This window comes from Vipera berus, assembly GCF_964194415.1.
Source record: "Vipera berus genome assembly, chromosome: 10".
NCBI lineage: Eukaryota > Metazoa > Chordata > Lepidosauria > Squamata > Viperidae > Vipera > Vipera berus.
Genome location: NC_138213.1, coordinates 3,114,055 through 3,129,157, shown reverse-complemented (window position 1 = coordinate 3,129,157; position 15,103 = coordinate 3,114,055). Strand labels below are relative to the sequence as shown.

Here is a 15,103-nt window from a genome sequence, read left to right as displayed (position 1 = left end):
ATTTTTTGCAACTTTCTAATAGCTGGACTTAAAAGGTTCATTTCATGGAAAGTAAAGGAATTTGTCTGAATTTGAGGATGCATGTTTGATCAGCTACTGGATGGATTTGTAAATCAGAACCTAGCTCTCCATTGCATTTTCAATTGATTTGTCAATGGTGCTATGAATTTTACCACTGGCATCTTTTAGAACTTATTAGACAGAAAAACTACTAGAAAAAGAATACCTGAAGCTAGTCCATTCACTGATTTGACCCAAGGCTCTAGAATAAATGAATTCTGAAAGGGCAACTTGAACCTTTGAAATGGCTTGCATTAAATAGCTGTGTGTATTGGGAGAAACAGAATTCTTGGAGACTGTAGGAAAACTTGGCCTGTAGCTCATTAATTTCCACTAAACAGACTACCGACTGGGTGAAGCCTCCAAGTTTAATAAACACCATGTTAATATTTGCAGCTGCAATTCAAATGTACTTGATTGGAAAGAGAATAGATCTTTCTTCTCCCATTTGTTGTGGCTTCCCCGGAGTTTGTTTTTCTTTAAAGTACAAATTGACAGTCAAACATCTAATTAGTTGTGATGACTGTCACAACCAGCCATTTCCCCTTCACCATGCCACTTCTCTAAAAGTTGAATTATTTTGATCACAATGAATTAGGTAGGCTTTTCATAATTATTGAGGGGGTCTTGTTCTCTGCTCGTGCCTACTGCACTCACCCAGTCATCAGATTAAAGCACAATGGTGGCATATCAGGAACACTTTCCTGTTTCCATGAGTAATATTTATTCAGTTGGGTAGATTTCAATCAGGGGGGGCCTTCAAATTTGGCAATTTTAAGACTTGTGGACTTTAGTTCCCAGAAGTCCTCCACCAGCCATGTCTTTAGTCCAGGGATGTCAAACTTGCCACGTCACGTGATGTGTCATGACATATCACAACTTTTTGCCCCTGGGGTGGGGTGGGCACAGCTTCCACATGACACATCCAGCCCGAGGGCCAGCAGTCTGATCACATTCTCCTCTAACAAAAGGCCCGTGCAATAAACTGGACTGGGGAGAGAATGAGTTGCCCAAATTAAAGCCATGAGCTTCCACAGACCATGTTCTACTCCATGGGTGTCCAACCTTGGGAACTTTAAGACTGGTGGACTTCAATTTCCAGCAAGGCTGGCTGGGGAATTCTTGAAGTCCACAGATCTTAAAGTCACTAAGGCTGGACACTCCTGGTCTAGTCTATCATCTTAATTACTATATAACTACACTGGATGTCAAATGCTGTGAAAGAAAAATGAATCTCTAAAGAGGTTTAGTTTCTCATAATCTGGTACGACTAGGCAAATTGTCATGCATTTATTACACTTTTAACAAGAGAATTTGTTTTACTGCAGCTTCAGCACTGCATAGTGAAGCAACCCAAAAAAAATTTTTTTTGAAAAAGAGAATTGGCTGCAAATATTTAGCAAAGTGATGATGGGTCCACTAATTGTGTTGATACAACACGCCTGCACCTGTCTGTCGTATAATAATTTTGTAGGCTGTTGTTTGATACTTTAGCAGCCAGGCATTTGATTAATGCATGGAAGCATTTATAAATGACACAAAGTTAGAAGGAGGCAGTTTACGAACCTTGGGAAATGAATCTTTTCAGAAGACTAAAATTTTGTGATGGGAATAATGCTAGGGATGTTCTGTTTAATATGTCTGGATGGATTCTCGCCTATAGACAGTTTTGTATTATGTGTGGATACTCAACATGCTTATCAACATCCTTCTCGGTTGTGGGTTGGTTGGTTAATTTTTGGCTGGTGTGTCCCTCACAGTTGGAAGTCTGTAAAAGGAAGGACCCAACTGTCTCCCCAGGTTTTAGAGACTTAGATCACATAAACCTAGATAGTTTTCTGCTTCTTGGGTTTTGTTTTTAAACCGCTGACCATGGTTTTACTCCTTTGTGTTATTAGGAGCATTTTACCTGAGCTTAGTGGTGTATCTGGATGTTAGCCAAAAAAAAAAGTAAGTAAGTAAGTAAGCGGCAAAACATTTCACAGAATCATTTGTGTCATTTCGTCTTTCCTTACCACAAACTGACATAAATGTTTTTTATCCATGCCTGGAGAGGCTGAGCAGGAAACAATGCGAGGGGGATGGAAATGGTGCCATTAAACTAGGAGAACATTCAAGAATGCAGAACAAAAAAGAAAGAAAAGTGGAAAGACTAAAACTTCTCAACTCCCCCGTCCCTTGATTTTTTTTTTAATTTTTGCAAAAGAAAAGGGACTCTGCAGAGCCAACTCAGGCTAAGCTTTCTGGCAGCTGTCTAGTCAGAACCTCATTTCAGAAGTTGGACTGCAGGTGAAGGAGAGATAAGTACCGATTGAAATGCAAGTGAGAGAAGCTGTTTCCAGTAAATTGGACTGCTAGGTCTGGGAAAGTACGGGCGGCCTTCGCACTTCAGGGTTAATAATCCCCTGCTTTTTCTAATTACAACTTGCTCACAGCGGGGGAGATAACTAGGCTGCAGAAGAATATGCTTAATGAGGTGGGCATGGAAAATTCATTAAAGGCTCCTAATTGAATTTACAGTCATATGGTTAACAGAGGATAAGTTCTCCACCAGGAAATTCGGGAGAATGTGTCCTGCTAAATGCCCAATCCATTTCTTGCAAGGGAATAACCATCAATATATCCCCCTTGATGAGGTTTTAAGAACAAGCCGTTGGTTGGTTTTGAAAAAGCAGGCTGGGCCATTTGGAAGGAAGGATATGTTGTAATAAACTAGGGGTCCCTTGAGTCTCTTTTAAGTGCACCTTTATGTGATTATACAGTCACAAATCCCATCTTTTGTTTATCTGGTACAGCTGCAATCCGGTTTTAAGCTGGATTCATTAGAAACACCTACTGCAGCAATGTTCAACCTTGGCAACTTTCAGACTTGTGGACTTCAACACCCAAAATTCCCCAGCCAGCATGGGGAATTCTGGGAGTTGAAGTCCACAATCTTTGCAAAGGTTGGACACAGCTGGACTAGACCATGGAATTGATAGACCAACAAAATTCATGGCTTACTTAGGGCGAGGCATTCGCGCTCTCTCTAACCCAGTTTACTACAGAGGCCTTTTGTAAGAGGAGAAAGTGACCAGACTCCTCATGCTGGCTGAGGAATTCTGGGAGCTGAAGTCCACAAGTCTTAAAGTTGCCAAAGTTGAGCACCTCTGCTCTAATGTATAATGTCTACCTAGTTAGGTGAAAAAAATATAAAAGGACAATGAAACGATATAAGTGAGAATTGTTTCAATTCATCTTATTTTTCTCTTCTCTTAAATCCTCAGAATCTTATTTTCTAAACAGGAAGCACCAGACTCTACAAGCTACAGTAGATGCCAAATGGATAGCAATCAGTTGCTTAATCTGCTTTAATGCCTTGTTGCTGGAAATAAAATTTGGACTTCTTCTGCTCCTTCTTCCATGCTCCAGGAAGTACTGTTATGCGGGTGACGGCATCTGATGCAGATGACCCATCCACAGATAATGCTGTGTTGAGATACAACATTCTGAAGCAGACTCCAGACAAACCATCTCCGAACATGTTCTACATTGACCCAGAGAAAGGGGACATCGTCACAGTGGTGTCTCCAGCCATGTTGGATCGCGAAGTAAGTCTCAAGTGGTTTCCATGATTTGTTGAACAAAACAGACTCCAACAACACAAGGCTTGTTGGTTACTGCCTGTTTCTCATCTTGTCATCTTACCTGGAACTCAGGAGGCCCTTTGTTGGTGTGATCTTTGGATGGCTTGTTTAGAAAAATATTATGTGGAACCCACAGATGGAAAAAAAAAGAATTGTTTAGATAGCTGAATAATATCGGGATTTGATCTCCCAGTGATGAATAGAATAGAATGGAATAGTACAGAACAGAACAGAATAGAATAAGGAATAGAATAGAACAAGAACAGAACAGAACAGAACAGAACAGAACAGAACAGAACAGAACAGAACAGAACAGAATAGAATAGAATAGAATAGAATAGAATAGAATAGAATAGAATAGAATAGAATAGAATAGAATAGAATAGAATAGAATAGAATAGAATACTTTATTGTCACTTTAAATGTACACTAATTGGCATACATTAAAATGAAATTTCATTGCATACAGCTCTCAAAGGGTCACCACCTCCAATATTCACTACATAAATATGACAAAAAAGAAAAAAATGCATGTACTCAAATATATTCTTTATTCTATATATATTCTACATATAATTTGTAGCAGATCAGTTGTGTTACTTATTCTAAACTAGGGGTGTTTCTTTCCATTTTCCCATGCTTGGAAAGGGCCGTATAATAATATTAGAACACACATCCTGAAGGAGCTTTTTTATTTTAAAGGCAACTGGACTTTCTGATTTTTCTTTAAGACATTTTTGCCTCTCATCCAAGAAGCATCTTCTGTTCTAACTAACTGCTGGGGAATCCAGTCCAGATGCCTTTAAAATAAAATAAAAAACTTTTTAGGACAAACATGATGTGGATGACTGAGAACTTTCATAGACATTAGAGCACACAGTTTGCAAAGAGCAGGGGAGGAGGAGGAGCAGGAGGAGCAGGAGGAGGAGGAGGAGGAGGAGGAGGAGGAGGAGGAGGAGGAGGAGGAGGAGGAGGAGGAAGAGGAGGAGGAGGAGGAGGAGGAGGAGGGGGGGGAAATATTCACAACTCAGAAGTGTCATCTTTAGGATCCATCAATGTCAAGAAGATACTGGGGGAAAATAGGAAGCAATTTGATATGAAAAGTGGGTTGGAGAGAGAAGAAATGAGCTTTATCAGGCTTTGTCAGTGAAGAAAAGAAGAAGGTTTAGAGCTTGTGAGGTAAGAAGGGATAAGGAGCTGAATGCTTCTTTGGTTCAGATTAAAATTCTGAGCCATCAAAGAATAGGGATGCTGTAAAAAAAATCCTCCTGAACTTGCAAAACAGAAGTGAACACTATTGCCATGTAGCTGGCTAATTCAACACATGGGGAGAAACAAGGAATAATCTCCCTTTAAATATATCTCCATGCTGACACTCCCAATTTGCATAAACAGAAGTGAGCTAACCTCTCTGAAACCTTTCATTGTGTTATTATCATTCCATTTTCATTTACAAGTGTAACAGCCACATTGGTGCGTGAACGAGTGTGTGGTGTGTGAGTAATGTGTGTTTTCTTTTAGTTGAAGGTTGTACAATGGGGGGGGGAGGAATTGGCAGCATCATAAATAAGTGTTGAATATTTTTTTAAGTAACACTTTTATTAAAAATGACAATTGCAGAGATAAAAAAAACTAATGCAAAACTTAAAAATGCAAAAGAATGGATTGCCCTGATGGTTAATACATCAGTTTGAGCCAGAGAAAACGTCTGTGTGGGGCATGTAAAATAGGTGGGGATAGCCCAGAAAACTGTGGAGGGTTGTAGAGATGGGAAACCTGTCTGGATGTCTTGGATCCAACTCCTTTATTTAAATCTGGCCAAGGTTTTGTCTAGGCTAAAGGTGAATATTGCCAGAAAGCAAGGCCACACACTTTGTCAACATGAGATTGATTTGCCTCCTTAGAGAACAGACAAGCTTATCCAATAAGGTGAGGTCAAAAAAAGGAAGTTTCCCCAAGGATTTGCTTTGACCGGAATCAAAGTTGACAAAGTCTCAGACAAACTCCCAAAGAGACACGACTGACTTCTAACTCTATCTTGAATTGAGCTTCTTTGATTTAACAAAAGAAGAACTAGCTTAGAAAATATATCTTAGCTGTGAGGTCCTTGGTGCTTTCTGAGCTTGGTTGTTTTCTTGTAGATGTTGCATGACCCAACAGTGAACTGATGATGGTACCTAGTTGAGTCATGCAACGCCTGCAAGAAAACCACCAACCTCAGAGAGCACCAAGGACTCCACAGTTTTCCTCCTCTTCCTCCTCTCTCTGTTACTTAGTTGGGTATTCCAACATCTGCAAGAAAACAACCAAGTTCAGAGAGCACCAAGGGCCCTATAGTTGTCCTCCTCCTCCTCTTCTTCCTCCTCTCCGCATATCCCACTCCTTCCTAGCATGATGATGTTACCTAGTTGGATCATGCAACATCTGCAACCAACCTCAGAGACCACCAAGGACCCCATAGTTGTCCTCCTTCTCCTCCTCCTTCTTCTGCACACCCCACTCCCTCCTAGCATTGATGATGTTACCTAGTTGGGTCATGCAACATCTGCAAGAAAGCAACCAACCTCAGAGACCACCAAGGACCCCATAGTTGTCCTCCTTCTCCTCCTCCTTCTTCTGCATACCCCACTCCCTCCTAGCATTGATGATGTTACCTAGTTGGGTCATGCAACATCTTCAAGAAAGCAACCAACCTCAGAGACCACCAAATCAGTTCAACCCTGAGCTGCAAATATTCTCTTCTATTGCTATGTTCTTAGCTTTGGGGACCTTGGTCATAATATCCATATGAAATAAAAAATATGTATTTGAGGGCTGGGCAACCACCAAGCCATCCAGAGAACTTTATGGCCAGATGGGAATATGAATGCAACCTGAGTGTGAAATACTTCAGGGATTCCAAGCTTACCACCAGCTAGGAACGGAAATAAGAGGCTTTTCCCTACGTTTATCCACCCAGAGTCAGTGGGCAAAGTCTCCCAGCTGTTCCATTTTTACAACCGAATGTATGACTAATAAGGCAGTTATGTATTATGACTAATTATGCTTTTTAAATGTTAAGTTAGTGCAATTAAAAGACAAGCGAAATATTGACAGACATCTGTGACATAAATGGCATTGCCTTGAAAAGAGCTAGCTTTAGATAAATTGTTGAATTATACCCTAAAGAATGGGGGGGAGGGGGAATCTCCAAGATGTCAATCAAACCTTCCTTTAAATCTTACTTGGATTTCACTCTCCCTTCAAAATGCGTTGAGTCAGCTGGAGAATCACTTATAAAACATGAACGTCGATTATCTTTCCCAACGAGAGTGGAGGGTTTTTTTTGCAATTATGGAGGAAAAGTACAAATATATAGCACTGGAATTCTGATTAAAATGTTGCTATGAAATTAGGAAGGAACCCCAGAATGATCTCATTTTTACCACTTTTTCTTAGTTTTGAAGCACTGCTCCAGCACACAAAGTCTAGTTTTCTCAACTTAAAAAAAAAGGTTAAAAGTAATTAAGTGTAAAAAGTACCAAAAGGGTTGGTTTCATCGAGGATATCCCTCCAGCGAATATATTAGACATTTTTCAGCAGATTAAAGTTTTCCCTTGCTTTCATCCTTTAAATGATCCCCATCAATTTATTCCCTGCTTTTATATTTAAAAAAAACACACGTTCCCGGGGTAGAGAGAAATGTGCATTTTATAGCACATCTAGATTGGATTCCTTCACTGTGTTAAATGATTGTTTGTAGAGTAAACCACAATTACCTGGGTTTGTATAGCATGTTAAGCCATAGGTTTACTGTTAGCTTGTTTGTCTGTATTGATAGTTCCTTGACTGGGATATTGTTTACTTCTTGATTGTTGTCTAGTGTTTATCGGTTAATATCTACTTATTTGAGTGTTGATTGCTAGCAAGGATATGTTTTGGTCTTTTTGTTTCCTTTTTAGATTTTTGATTCTTTCTTTTATTTCTTTTATTTTTATTTTTATTACATTTATATCCCGCCCTTCTCCGAAGACTCAGGGCGGCTTACAAGCTTAGCAGTAAGCTTGTATATTTGAATTGTATATTTGAATTGTATATAGATGTTGTTTATTTCTATGTGCCTGTTGATGGCTGATTTTTCTGAGTGCCAGGCTTCCCAGAATTCTCTTGGAATTTGAGTACTTTTGCTCACAATTTCCCAGTTGGAACTGTGGTTGAAGCTGTCCATGTCTTGCAATATTAAGGAGTTCTCATGTCTTTTGACTGCTAACTGGTGTTCATGGATACAGTCTGCTAGTCTTCGCTGCCTGTCTGTCCTACATAGAAGATGTTCGTTTACTTATTTTCAAAACTATGGACCTATGATTAGTTAGCCACTATGTGTTAAACCTCATTTTCATTCATAACCTCATCTATTGGTGACGACTTCACCCAGAATCTAAAATCAAAACAATTATTTGGCCTAAACCCTTTCATTTAATTTAAAACTTTTTAAATTCTTTTTTTGGAGTACCTTTCGGTTGTCAAACACATTTATTGATTCCCACTTCATTCAGAAAAAAAGAGAAAAGTCTTGTAGGGTCAAAATAATTTGTTGCTTCACCAGCCAGTTAAACATGAGGAGAAGCATTATGCAAGCACAAGAGGGCACAAATAATATCAAGAATGCACATAGTTCAGTTAAAAGAAAGAAGACTTTTTTAAAAAAGAAGAAAAAAAAACAATAACCACCGGTTGTGTGTCAATTTAATAAACAACTGCCATGTATGTTTAAAACTGCCATTGCAATATTTTAATTATGTCATCTTCAAATAACTTCTCCTGCAAAGAAAGCTGAAGTGACAGTTCATGGTCTGAAGGAAATGAAACATGACGTAGCTCATTTTCTTTCGCTCTTAGAGCTAAAATTTAATTTTCTTCATCTTGACAAGGAAGTGTTTTAATTAGAAATTACTTCTGTCTCTGCCCTTCCTCCCTATTTCAGACCTGATGCTCACAACATAGCAAGACTTTGGATTGTTGTAGTGAGCACGTATATGTTTTCTGGTCTAAAAAGATTGTCCAGAACTAGAAATAGGGCCCAAATCTTTGTCCATTACAAAGTCAGGGTGGGCAGTAAGCAGTTCCTACCAATGATATGTTGTCCAGATTGAAGAAGAATCGGTGTACTGAGGTTACCTCACCCAACCTTTGAGGGTCACTTAGCAAAATTTGGAGTTCTCTGATAGTGTTATGGTCACTTGCACACAAGAACTCTCTAGCTGCTTTTGAAAAGTTCATGGGCGTGCTTGCCAATAGTTAGGATTTTTAAAGCATTCAAGAGTTGCAATCACAAATGCCCCAATTTTTCATGAATTACTCCAATCAGCATTTCAACCATTTAATTGTTGTCCATTCATGATATTTGATGGCAGCAAATTCCATTATCCAGTTATGTGTGTGACCTTCTTAGGCTAGAGTCATTCTTTGCTCTTAAGGGATGAAAACTAAGTAATCTTCAAATGTTTTTCCAAGCCTTCTTATTTCCCATTGTTCTTAGCCTTATTCTTTAAGATGACCTGTTAATTATGCTAACAATCTATTACACGTTGTCCCTCCTTTGTTTTCCTGTTTTGCACCCCCCTTTTTCAGTTCTTAAAGCACTTTTAATGCATTTTCTTCGAGAATAGATCCATTGTAATTATTTTTTTGCATTTTGTTCCTTTTTTCTCTTGCTATTTTAGAAGCGATAAATAAATGAAGGCATCCTTTAAAATGGAGCAATTCATTTACCCCTTGCCCTTTCCTCATTTCAGCAAAAGAAGGGGAAAAAATAGGTAAAGTTGCTTCTCATTTCTGAACTCTTTGTATTTGTATGCACATATAAATATATAGAATGAAATTTGCATATTTTTTTTAATTCGAGGAGCAGCCTTTTCTTAATTTGAAACAATGATAGATGGGAATCAGAAGGAAACTTTGTAGAACAATGAATAATAGAGTTGGAAGGGACCTTGGAAGCCTTCTAGTCTAACCCACTACTCAAACAGGAGACCCTATACCATTCTGGATAATAGTTGCCCAGTCTCTTCTTGAAAACCTCCAGTGATGGAGCACCCACAAGCTTTGGAGACAAGCCACTAATTGTTATCACTGACAGGAAATTTCTCCTTGATTCTAGGTTTGTTCTCTCTTTCTGAGATTCCACCTGTTAATTTTTGACCTGCCCTCAGGTGCTTTTTAGGGACGTGGTGGCTCAGTGGGTTAGGACGCTGAGCTTGTCGATCAGAAGGTCAGCAGTTTGGCGGGTCGAATCCCAAGTGCCGCATAACAGAGTGAGCGCCTGTTACTCGTCCCAGCTTCTGCTAACCTAGCAGTTCGAAAGCATGTAAAAATGCAAGTAGAAAAATAGGGACCACTACGGTGGGAAGGTAACAGCGTTCTGTGCACCTTTGGCATCTAGTCATGCCGGCCACATGACCACGGAGACATCCTCGGACAAGCGCTGGCTCTTCGGCTTGGAAATGGAGATGAGCACCGGCCCCTAGAGTCGGAAACGACCAGCACGCATGTGCGGGGGAACCTTTACCTTTACCTTTACAGGTGCTTTGGAGAATAGTTTGACCCCATGTCCTTAGTGACAGCCCAGAACACAGTGCATTTTGTCTAGCTGAGCAAAGATTTAAATTTTGAATCTAAAGTAACATTGAAACAAGATTAATTGAATTCATGTAAGAATTGATCACCCTTCTCTCCCTCTGTGTAGTCACATTAACACTGTCGTGTTTTGGAAGGTGGTGCTCAAGAGTTCGAGCGATGGAAAAATATGTTCTTATTAAATCAATACATAATTGCAAAGTGGAGAAAGGCTTTCTTGCAGGAACTATGTAATCTTACCAAGTTGCCTATCTAGGCAAAAATGAGAAAATAAATGAAAATGGATTGATTAGTTATTAGTACACACTGCAGAGATTCGTATAGGATGTATAAGGATTCATATTTGCCATCTCCAAGGAGGTGATGGAAGTTTTGATGTTTTTCTTGCTCAGAACCAGACAGAAAATGAAAATGGATCTAGACATTTACCACTGAGCTATAAAGGTATGTTGGGGGAAGAATAATAGAACCCTAGATTTGGAAGGGACCTTGGAGATCTTCTAATACAACTCCTGCCCAAGGCAGGGATCCTTAGATCATCCCAGAGGAAAGATTGTCCAGTCTTTGGTTGAAAGCATCCACTGATGGACCTCCATAATTGCAGCAGCCAGATGCTTCATTTCTTCCTACTGCTCACACTCAGGAAATTCCTCTGATTTTTATTTTGGATCTCTCTGTGTAATTCTTCCACCCATTGGTTCTTCTCCTACTCTTAGGCCCTACAGAGGACACATCCACCCTTCTTCCTTGTGACAGTCCGGAGAAACTTCCCTCTTCTCTGCCAATTTTATTTTCCATTAATCCCTTTTTTCAGGAGAGATGAATTATATAATGGAAAGGATGTTACATTGTTGTAGATAAACAGAATGGAATCAACATTGTTAAATTGTGCAGTAGGATGGCAATAGGAGCAAAGTGTTTAAGAAATTGAGTATTTTGACGCTACAAAAAGATTGCACCATCTCATAAAGAATCTTGTGATGAACTGTGAAAATGTTAGCCTTATGAGGTAGTCAGATGAACAGAATAACAGAGTTGGAATATCCTTGGATATCTTCTAGACCAACCCCCTGCTGAAGGTGGAGATCCTATACCATTTCAGATAAATGGCACTACAATTTTTCTTAAAACCTGCAGTAATGAAGCATCCACGACTCCAGGAGGCAAGTTGTTACATTGGTTAATTGTTCTCACTGTCAAGAAATTTCTCCTTAGTTCTAGATTGCTTCTCTCCTTGATTAATCCAGACAAAAAGCACAATCAGGAGTACTAGTTTGTCTTTACTCCAAGATGACACAAACAGTATTTGCAAGACTGGAGAGAAATTCCTTGTGTGTCAAATCACACTTTTTTTTTAATCCCATTTATATCCCGCCCTTCTCCGAAGACTCCGGGCGGCTTACAATCTAAGCACAAATCAAATGTGCTTAGCAATAGCCTTCATTCTACTGTATGTATATGCCTGCTTACTAGGGCTTTCCCCCCCCCCAAGCGGCATTATTACAAAGTCAGCTTAATTGCCCCCAACAATCTGGGTCCTCATTTGACCTACCTCGGAAGGATGGAAGGCTGAGTCAACCTTGAGCCTGGTGGGACTCCAACCTGCACTAATTGCAGGCAGCTGGTGTTACTTAAGGAGGCATTAGCCCACTGCTCCACCAAGGCTACCAATAAATACTTGGCCAATAAACCTATTCTATTCTATTCTATTCTATTCTATTCTATTCTATTCTATTCTATTCTATTCTATTCTATTCTATTCTATTCTATTCTATTCTATTCTATTCTATTCTTATATCTTATTCTATTCTATTCTATTCTATTCTATTCTATTCTATTCTATTCTATTCTATTCTATTCTATTCTATTCTATCCTATTCTATTCTATTCTTATATCTTATTCTATTCTATTCTATTCTATTCTATTCTATTCTATTCTATTCTATTCTATTCTATTCTATTCTATTCTATTCTATTCTATTCTATTCTATTTTCTCTTGGTTTGCAGAAAATGCTTCCCAGCCCCCTCTCCTTCCATGGCTTCTGTCTGCAGCTCTCTTTCCCATCTCCAAAATTATTCACACCTACCATTACAGAAAAGCATATAAAAATACTTTGTATATTTGCTTTTATTAGCAAATCACTCCCTTTATTTTTTTTCTTGCTGTTGCTAGGTTAATCCACTTTTCTCTATCAAGAAAACTAGGGGGAAAGATCGATCAGCTTTTCCTATTAATATGAATTGCATACAGCTATCGACAGAAGCCAGCATCTGAGGCTGTTTCGAAATGAACAATGTGATATATCTGGTGATGAGGGGGGAAATAAAACAGAGAATGCAGCTATTCAGTGTAGGACAATGAAGAAGATATGTCAGTAAGGAAAGGAGAGAAAGCAATAATAATGCACATCGAGTGGGATTCCAAGCAGCCGCAGGAATTTATCTAAGAATTAGGCAAAATAATTGAGAAAGATGTGTTTTTATTATCCTGCTTGTATACAACAAAGGTTTGATGTTCTGGGGATGAATACACCAAATATAATGACACCATCCAAACAAATATCATGATTACCATCAAACTGGGTTTGTGGGTTTCTTAATAGTACATGATTACTAAATGTGAGGTGGAAAATTGTGGATAAAATAGATTTTTGGATGCAACTTAGTTGGTTCCTGCCTTCCTTCCTTGAGCTGTTGTGATGCAGTGCTTAGAATGCAGTATTGGAGGGTGACTCTGCCCACTGCCAGCAGTTCGATTCTCACCGGCTCAAGGTTGACTCAGCCTTCCATCCTTCTGAGGTCGGTAAAATTTTTAATAAACTCCTCTTAAATCACAGCAAAATCCATTTACAATACATCAGCCCTTTGATCTGTGGCATGATGAGATATTGTGAACCGAAAAGTATTCTTTTGAAGTCTTTAAGCCAAGAATGCAAGCAGTTGTCATGTATCCTCTACAATCGGATGGGTTTGCACTGCTTGTGACCCTAACAAGCCTTTGAGTATTAGATGATGCGGTGATGGGAAGGATTTATAACGGAGGACGGAAGTATCCTGGTGGAAGGGTGGGTGGTCCACCTTCCTCTCATTCCATTTTCTTTCTCACATTCTGTTACAGCCTTTTTTCCTCAGGTTTTTTTTTCTTCTTCTTCTTTTGCTCCAATATAGTTCTTAAACACTCCCAAATATCCATACGGTATTTCTAATTTTCGCCACACAGAGTCCCTGTGGCTGGTCATAAGGGCGAATGACTGCAGGGGTGATGCAGCCAATGTAACTTTGAAACTGGGTCATTTGTAGTTTTTGGGGAGTCTATTGTAACTTTAAATAGTTGTTCAATGACTGGTCATATCTCAGGGACTACCTGTACATATGTGCGGTCCTCCTCTGTAGGAGATGACGAGGCTGAGCCCGAGGGAGGGGTCAAATGTGTCATCTGTCTTGAGTTCACACCCACAAGAGATCTAAATCCAGCCCATCTTGAATTTCACTGACCCTTATCTACTACCAATTTGCTTTGCCCACTAGCAGTTCAGATTCTTGTAGAGAGCTTTGTTAGTTGCAAAGTCATGTCTGACCCATCACAACCCCATGGACAACATTCCTCCAGGCCTTCCTGTCCTCTACCATCTTCTGGAGTCCATTTAAGCTCACGCCTACTGCTTCAGTGACTCCATCCAGCCACCTCATTCTCTGTCGTCCCCTTCTTCTCTTGCCCTCAACTTTTCCCAGCATTAGGCTCTTCTCCAGTGAGTCCTTCCTTCTCAGTAGGTGGCCAAAGTATTTGAGTTTCAGCTTCAGGATCTGGCCTTCTAAAGAGCAGTCAGGGTTGATCTCCTCTAGGACTGACGGGTTTGATCACCTTGCAGTCTAAGGGACTCGCAGGAGAGCTTTAGCATACAATAAACCTATATATTCATTTGAACTGCCTGGACTGCTGATGATTTCCTGTGCTCGGCACCCTTATTTGGCAAGATGACATGACCTCTCTGACCTTCGACAGATGCCCTTATTCCATTTTATATCAGTGTTGCTACCTGAATGAAGATTAAACTATGGCAAAGTAATGAGGTGTCAACACTTCAAAGAGCAGGTCACTTCTTCAGTTTGCTTTGACACCAAACATCAGTTGTGGTGCCTCCCAACCCTTGCCTTCTCGTACAAGTGTTTCTAGCAGAGACCTGCTGGCTGTTAGACTACCTGGCAAATTATTCTCCCTGATCGTGGGAAGAAAAGGTCATCAATCAGTGCTCCTCATAATGAGTTGGAACACAAGAGCATTTGCTAGTAGACCGAAAATGGCAAAGGCCTAGAACGAGTGGGAAATTGTATCCCCAGCCTGCAGATAAATGGCAAAGCAGGATGGAGAGGATGCTCACCTGATTCATGTAATGTTGTCAATACGAACTCGCTCTGGCACCGAACAAACTCATTTACCACACAAGGGACACTCATTATTGTGTTCCCCTTCGCTTTCCTGGGCATTTAATGCTTGGCTTTGCTGGATGTTCCCATTATTTTAACAGGATGTTTTTCTCAGTCTGTGTGTCTCTGTGCGGTGCATTTCTTTCTGTAAAGCTTGCCCTGGGGATCACTCTACCGTGAGTCCTTTGGATGGCTGCCCAGTTAGCTGATCCACTTGGGCCTTCTTCTATTGTCTGGAAGCATCTATTGAAACATTGGGCTGGTTGAAGAGAGCCTGCAGACTAGGCATCTGTCTCCACTTTGACCCCCATCTCAGAAGGTTGTCCCAGAGTGCTTGCTTACATCTCTGTAAATAATGTTTAAATCCACCACCCCG

At 39.9% G+C, this 15,103-nt stretch overlaps 1 protein-coding gene across 1 annotated transcript in view; it reads left to right on the top strand.

The window, feature by feature from the left end:
* The window catches only part of CDH13 (cadherin 13), a 396,356-nt gene that overhangs the window by 290,848 nt on the left and 90,405 nt on the right, over positions 1-15,103 (top strand). Inside the window, exon 7 of the mRNA XM_081335863.1 lies at positions 3,472-3,650. Coding sequence (XP_081191989.1) covers positions 3,472-3,650 — 179 coding nt within the window. The remainder of the gene's footprint in view (positions 1-3,471; positions 3,651-15,103) is intronic.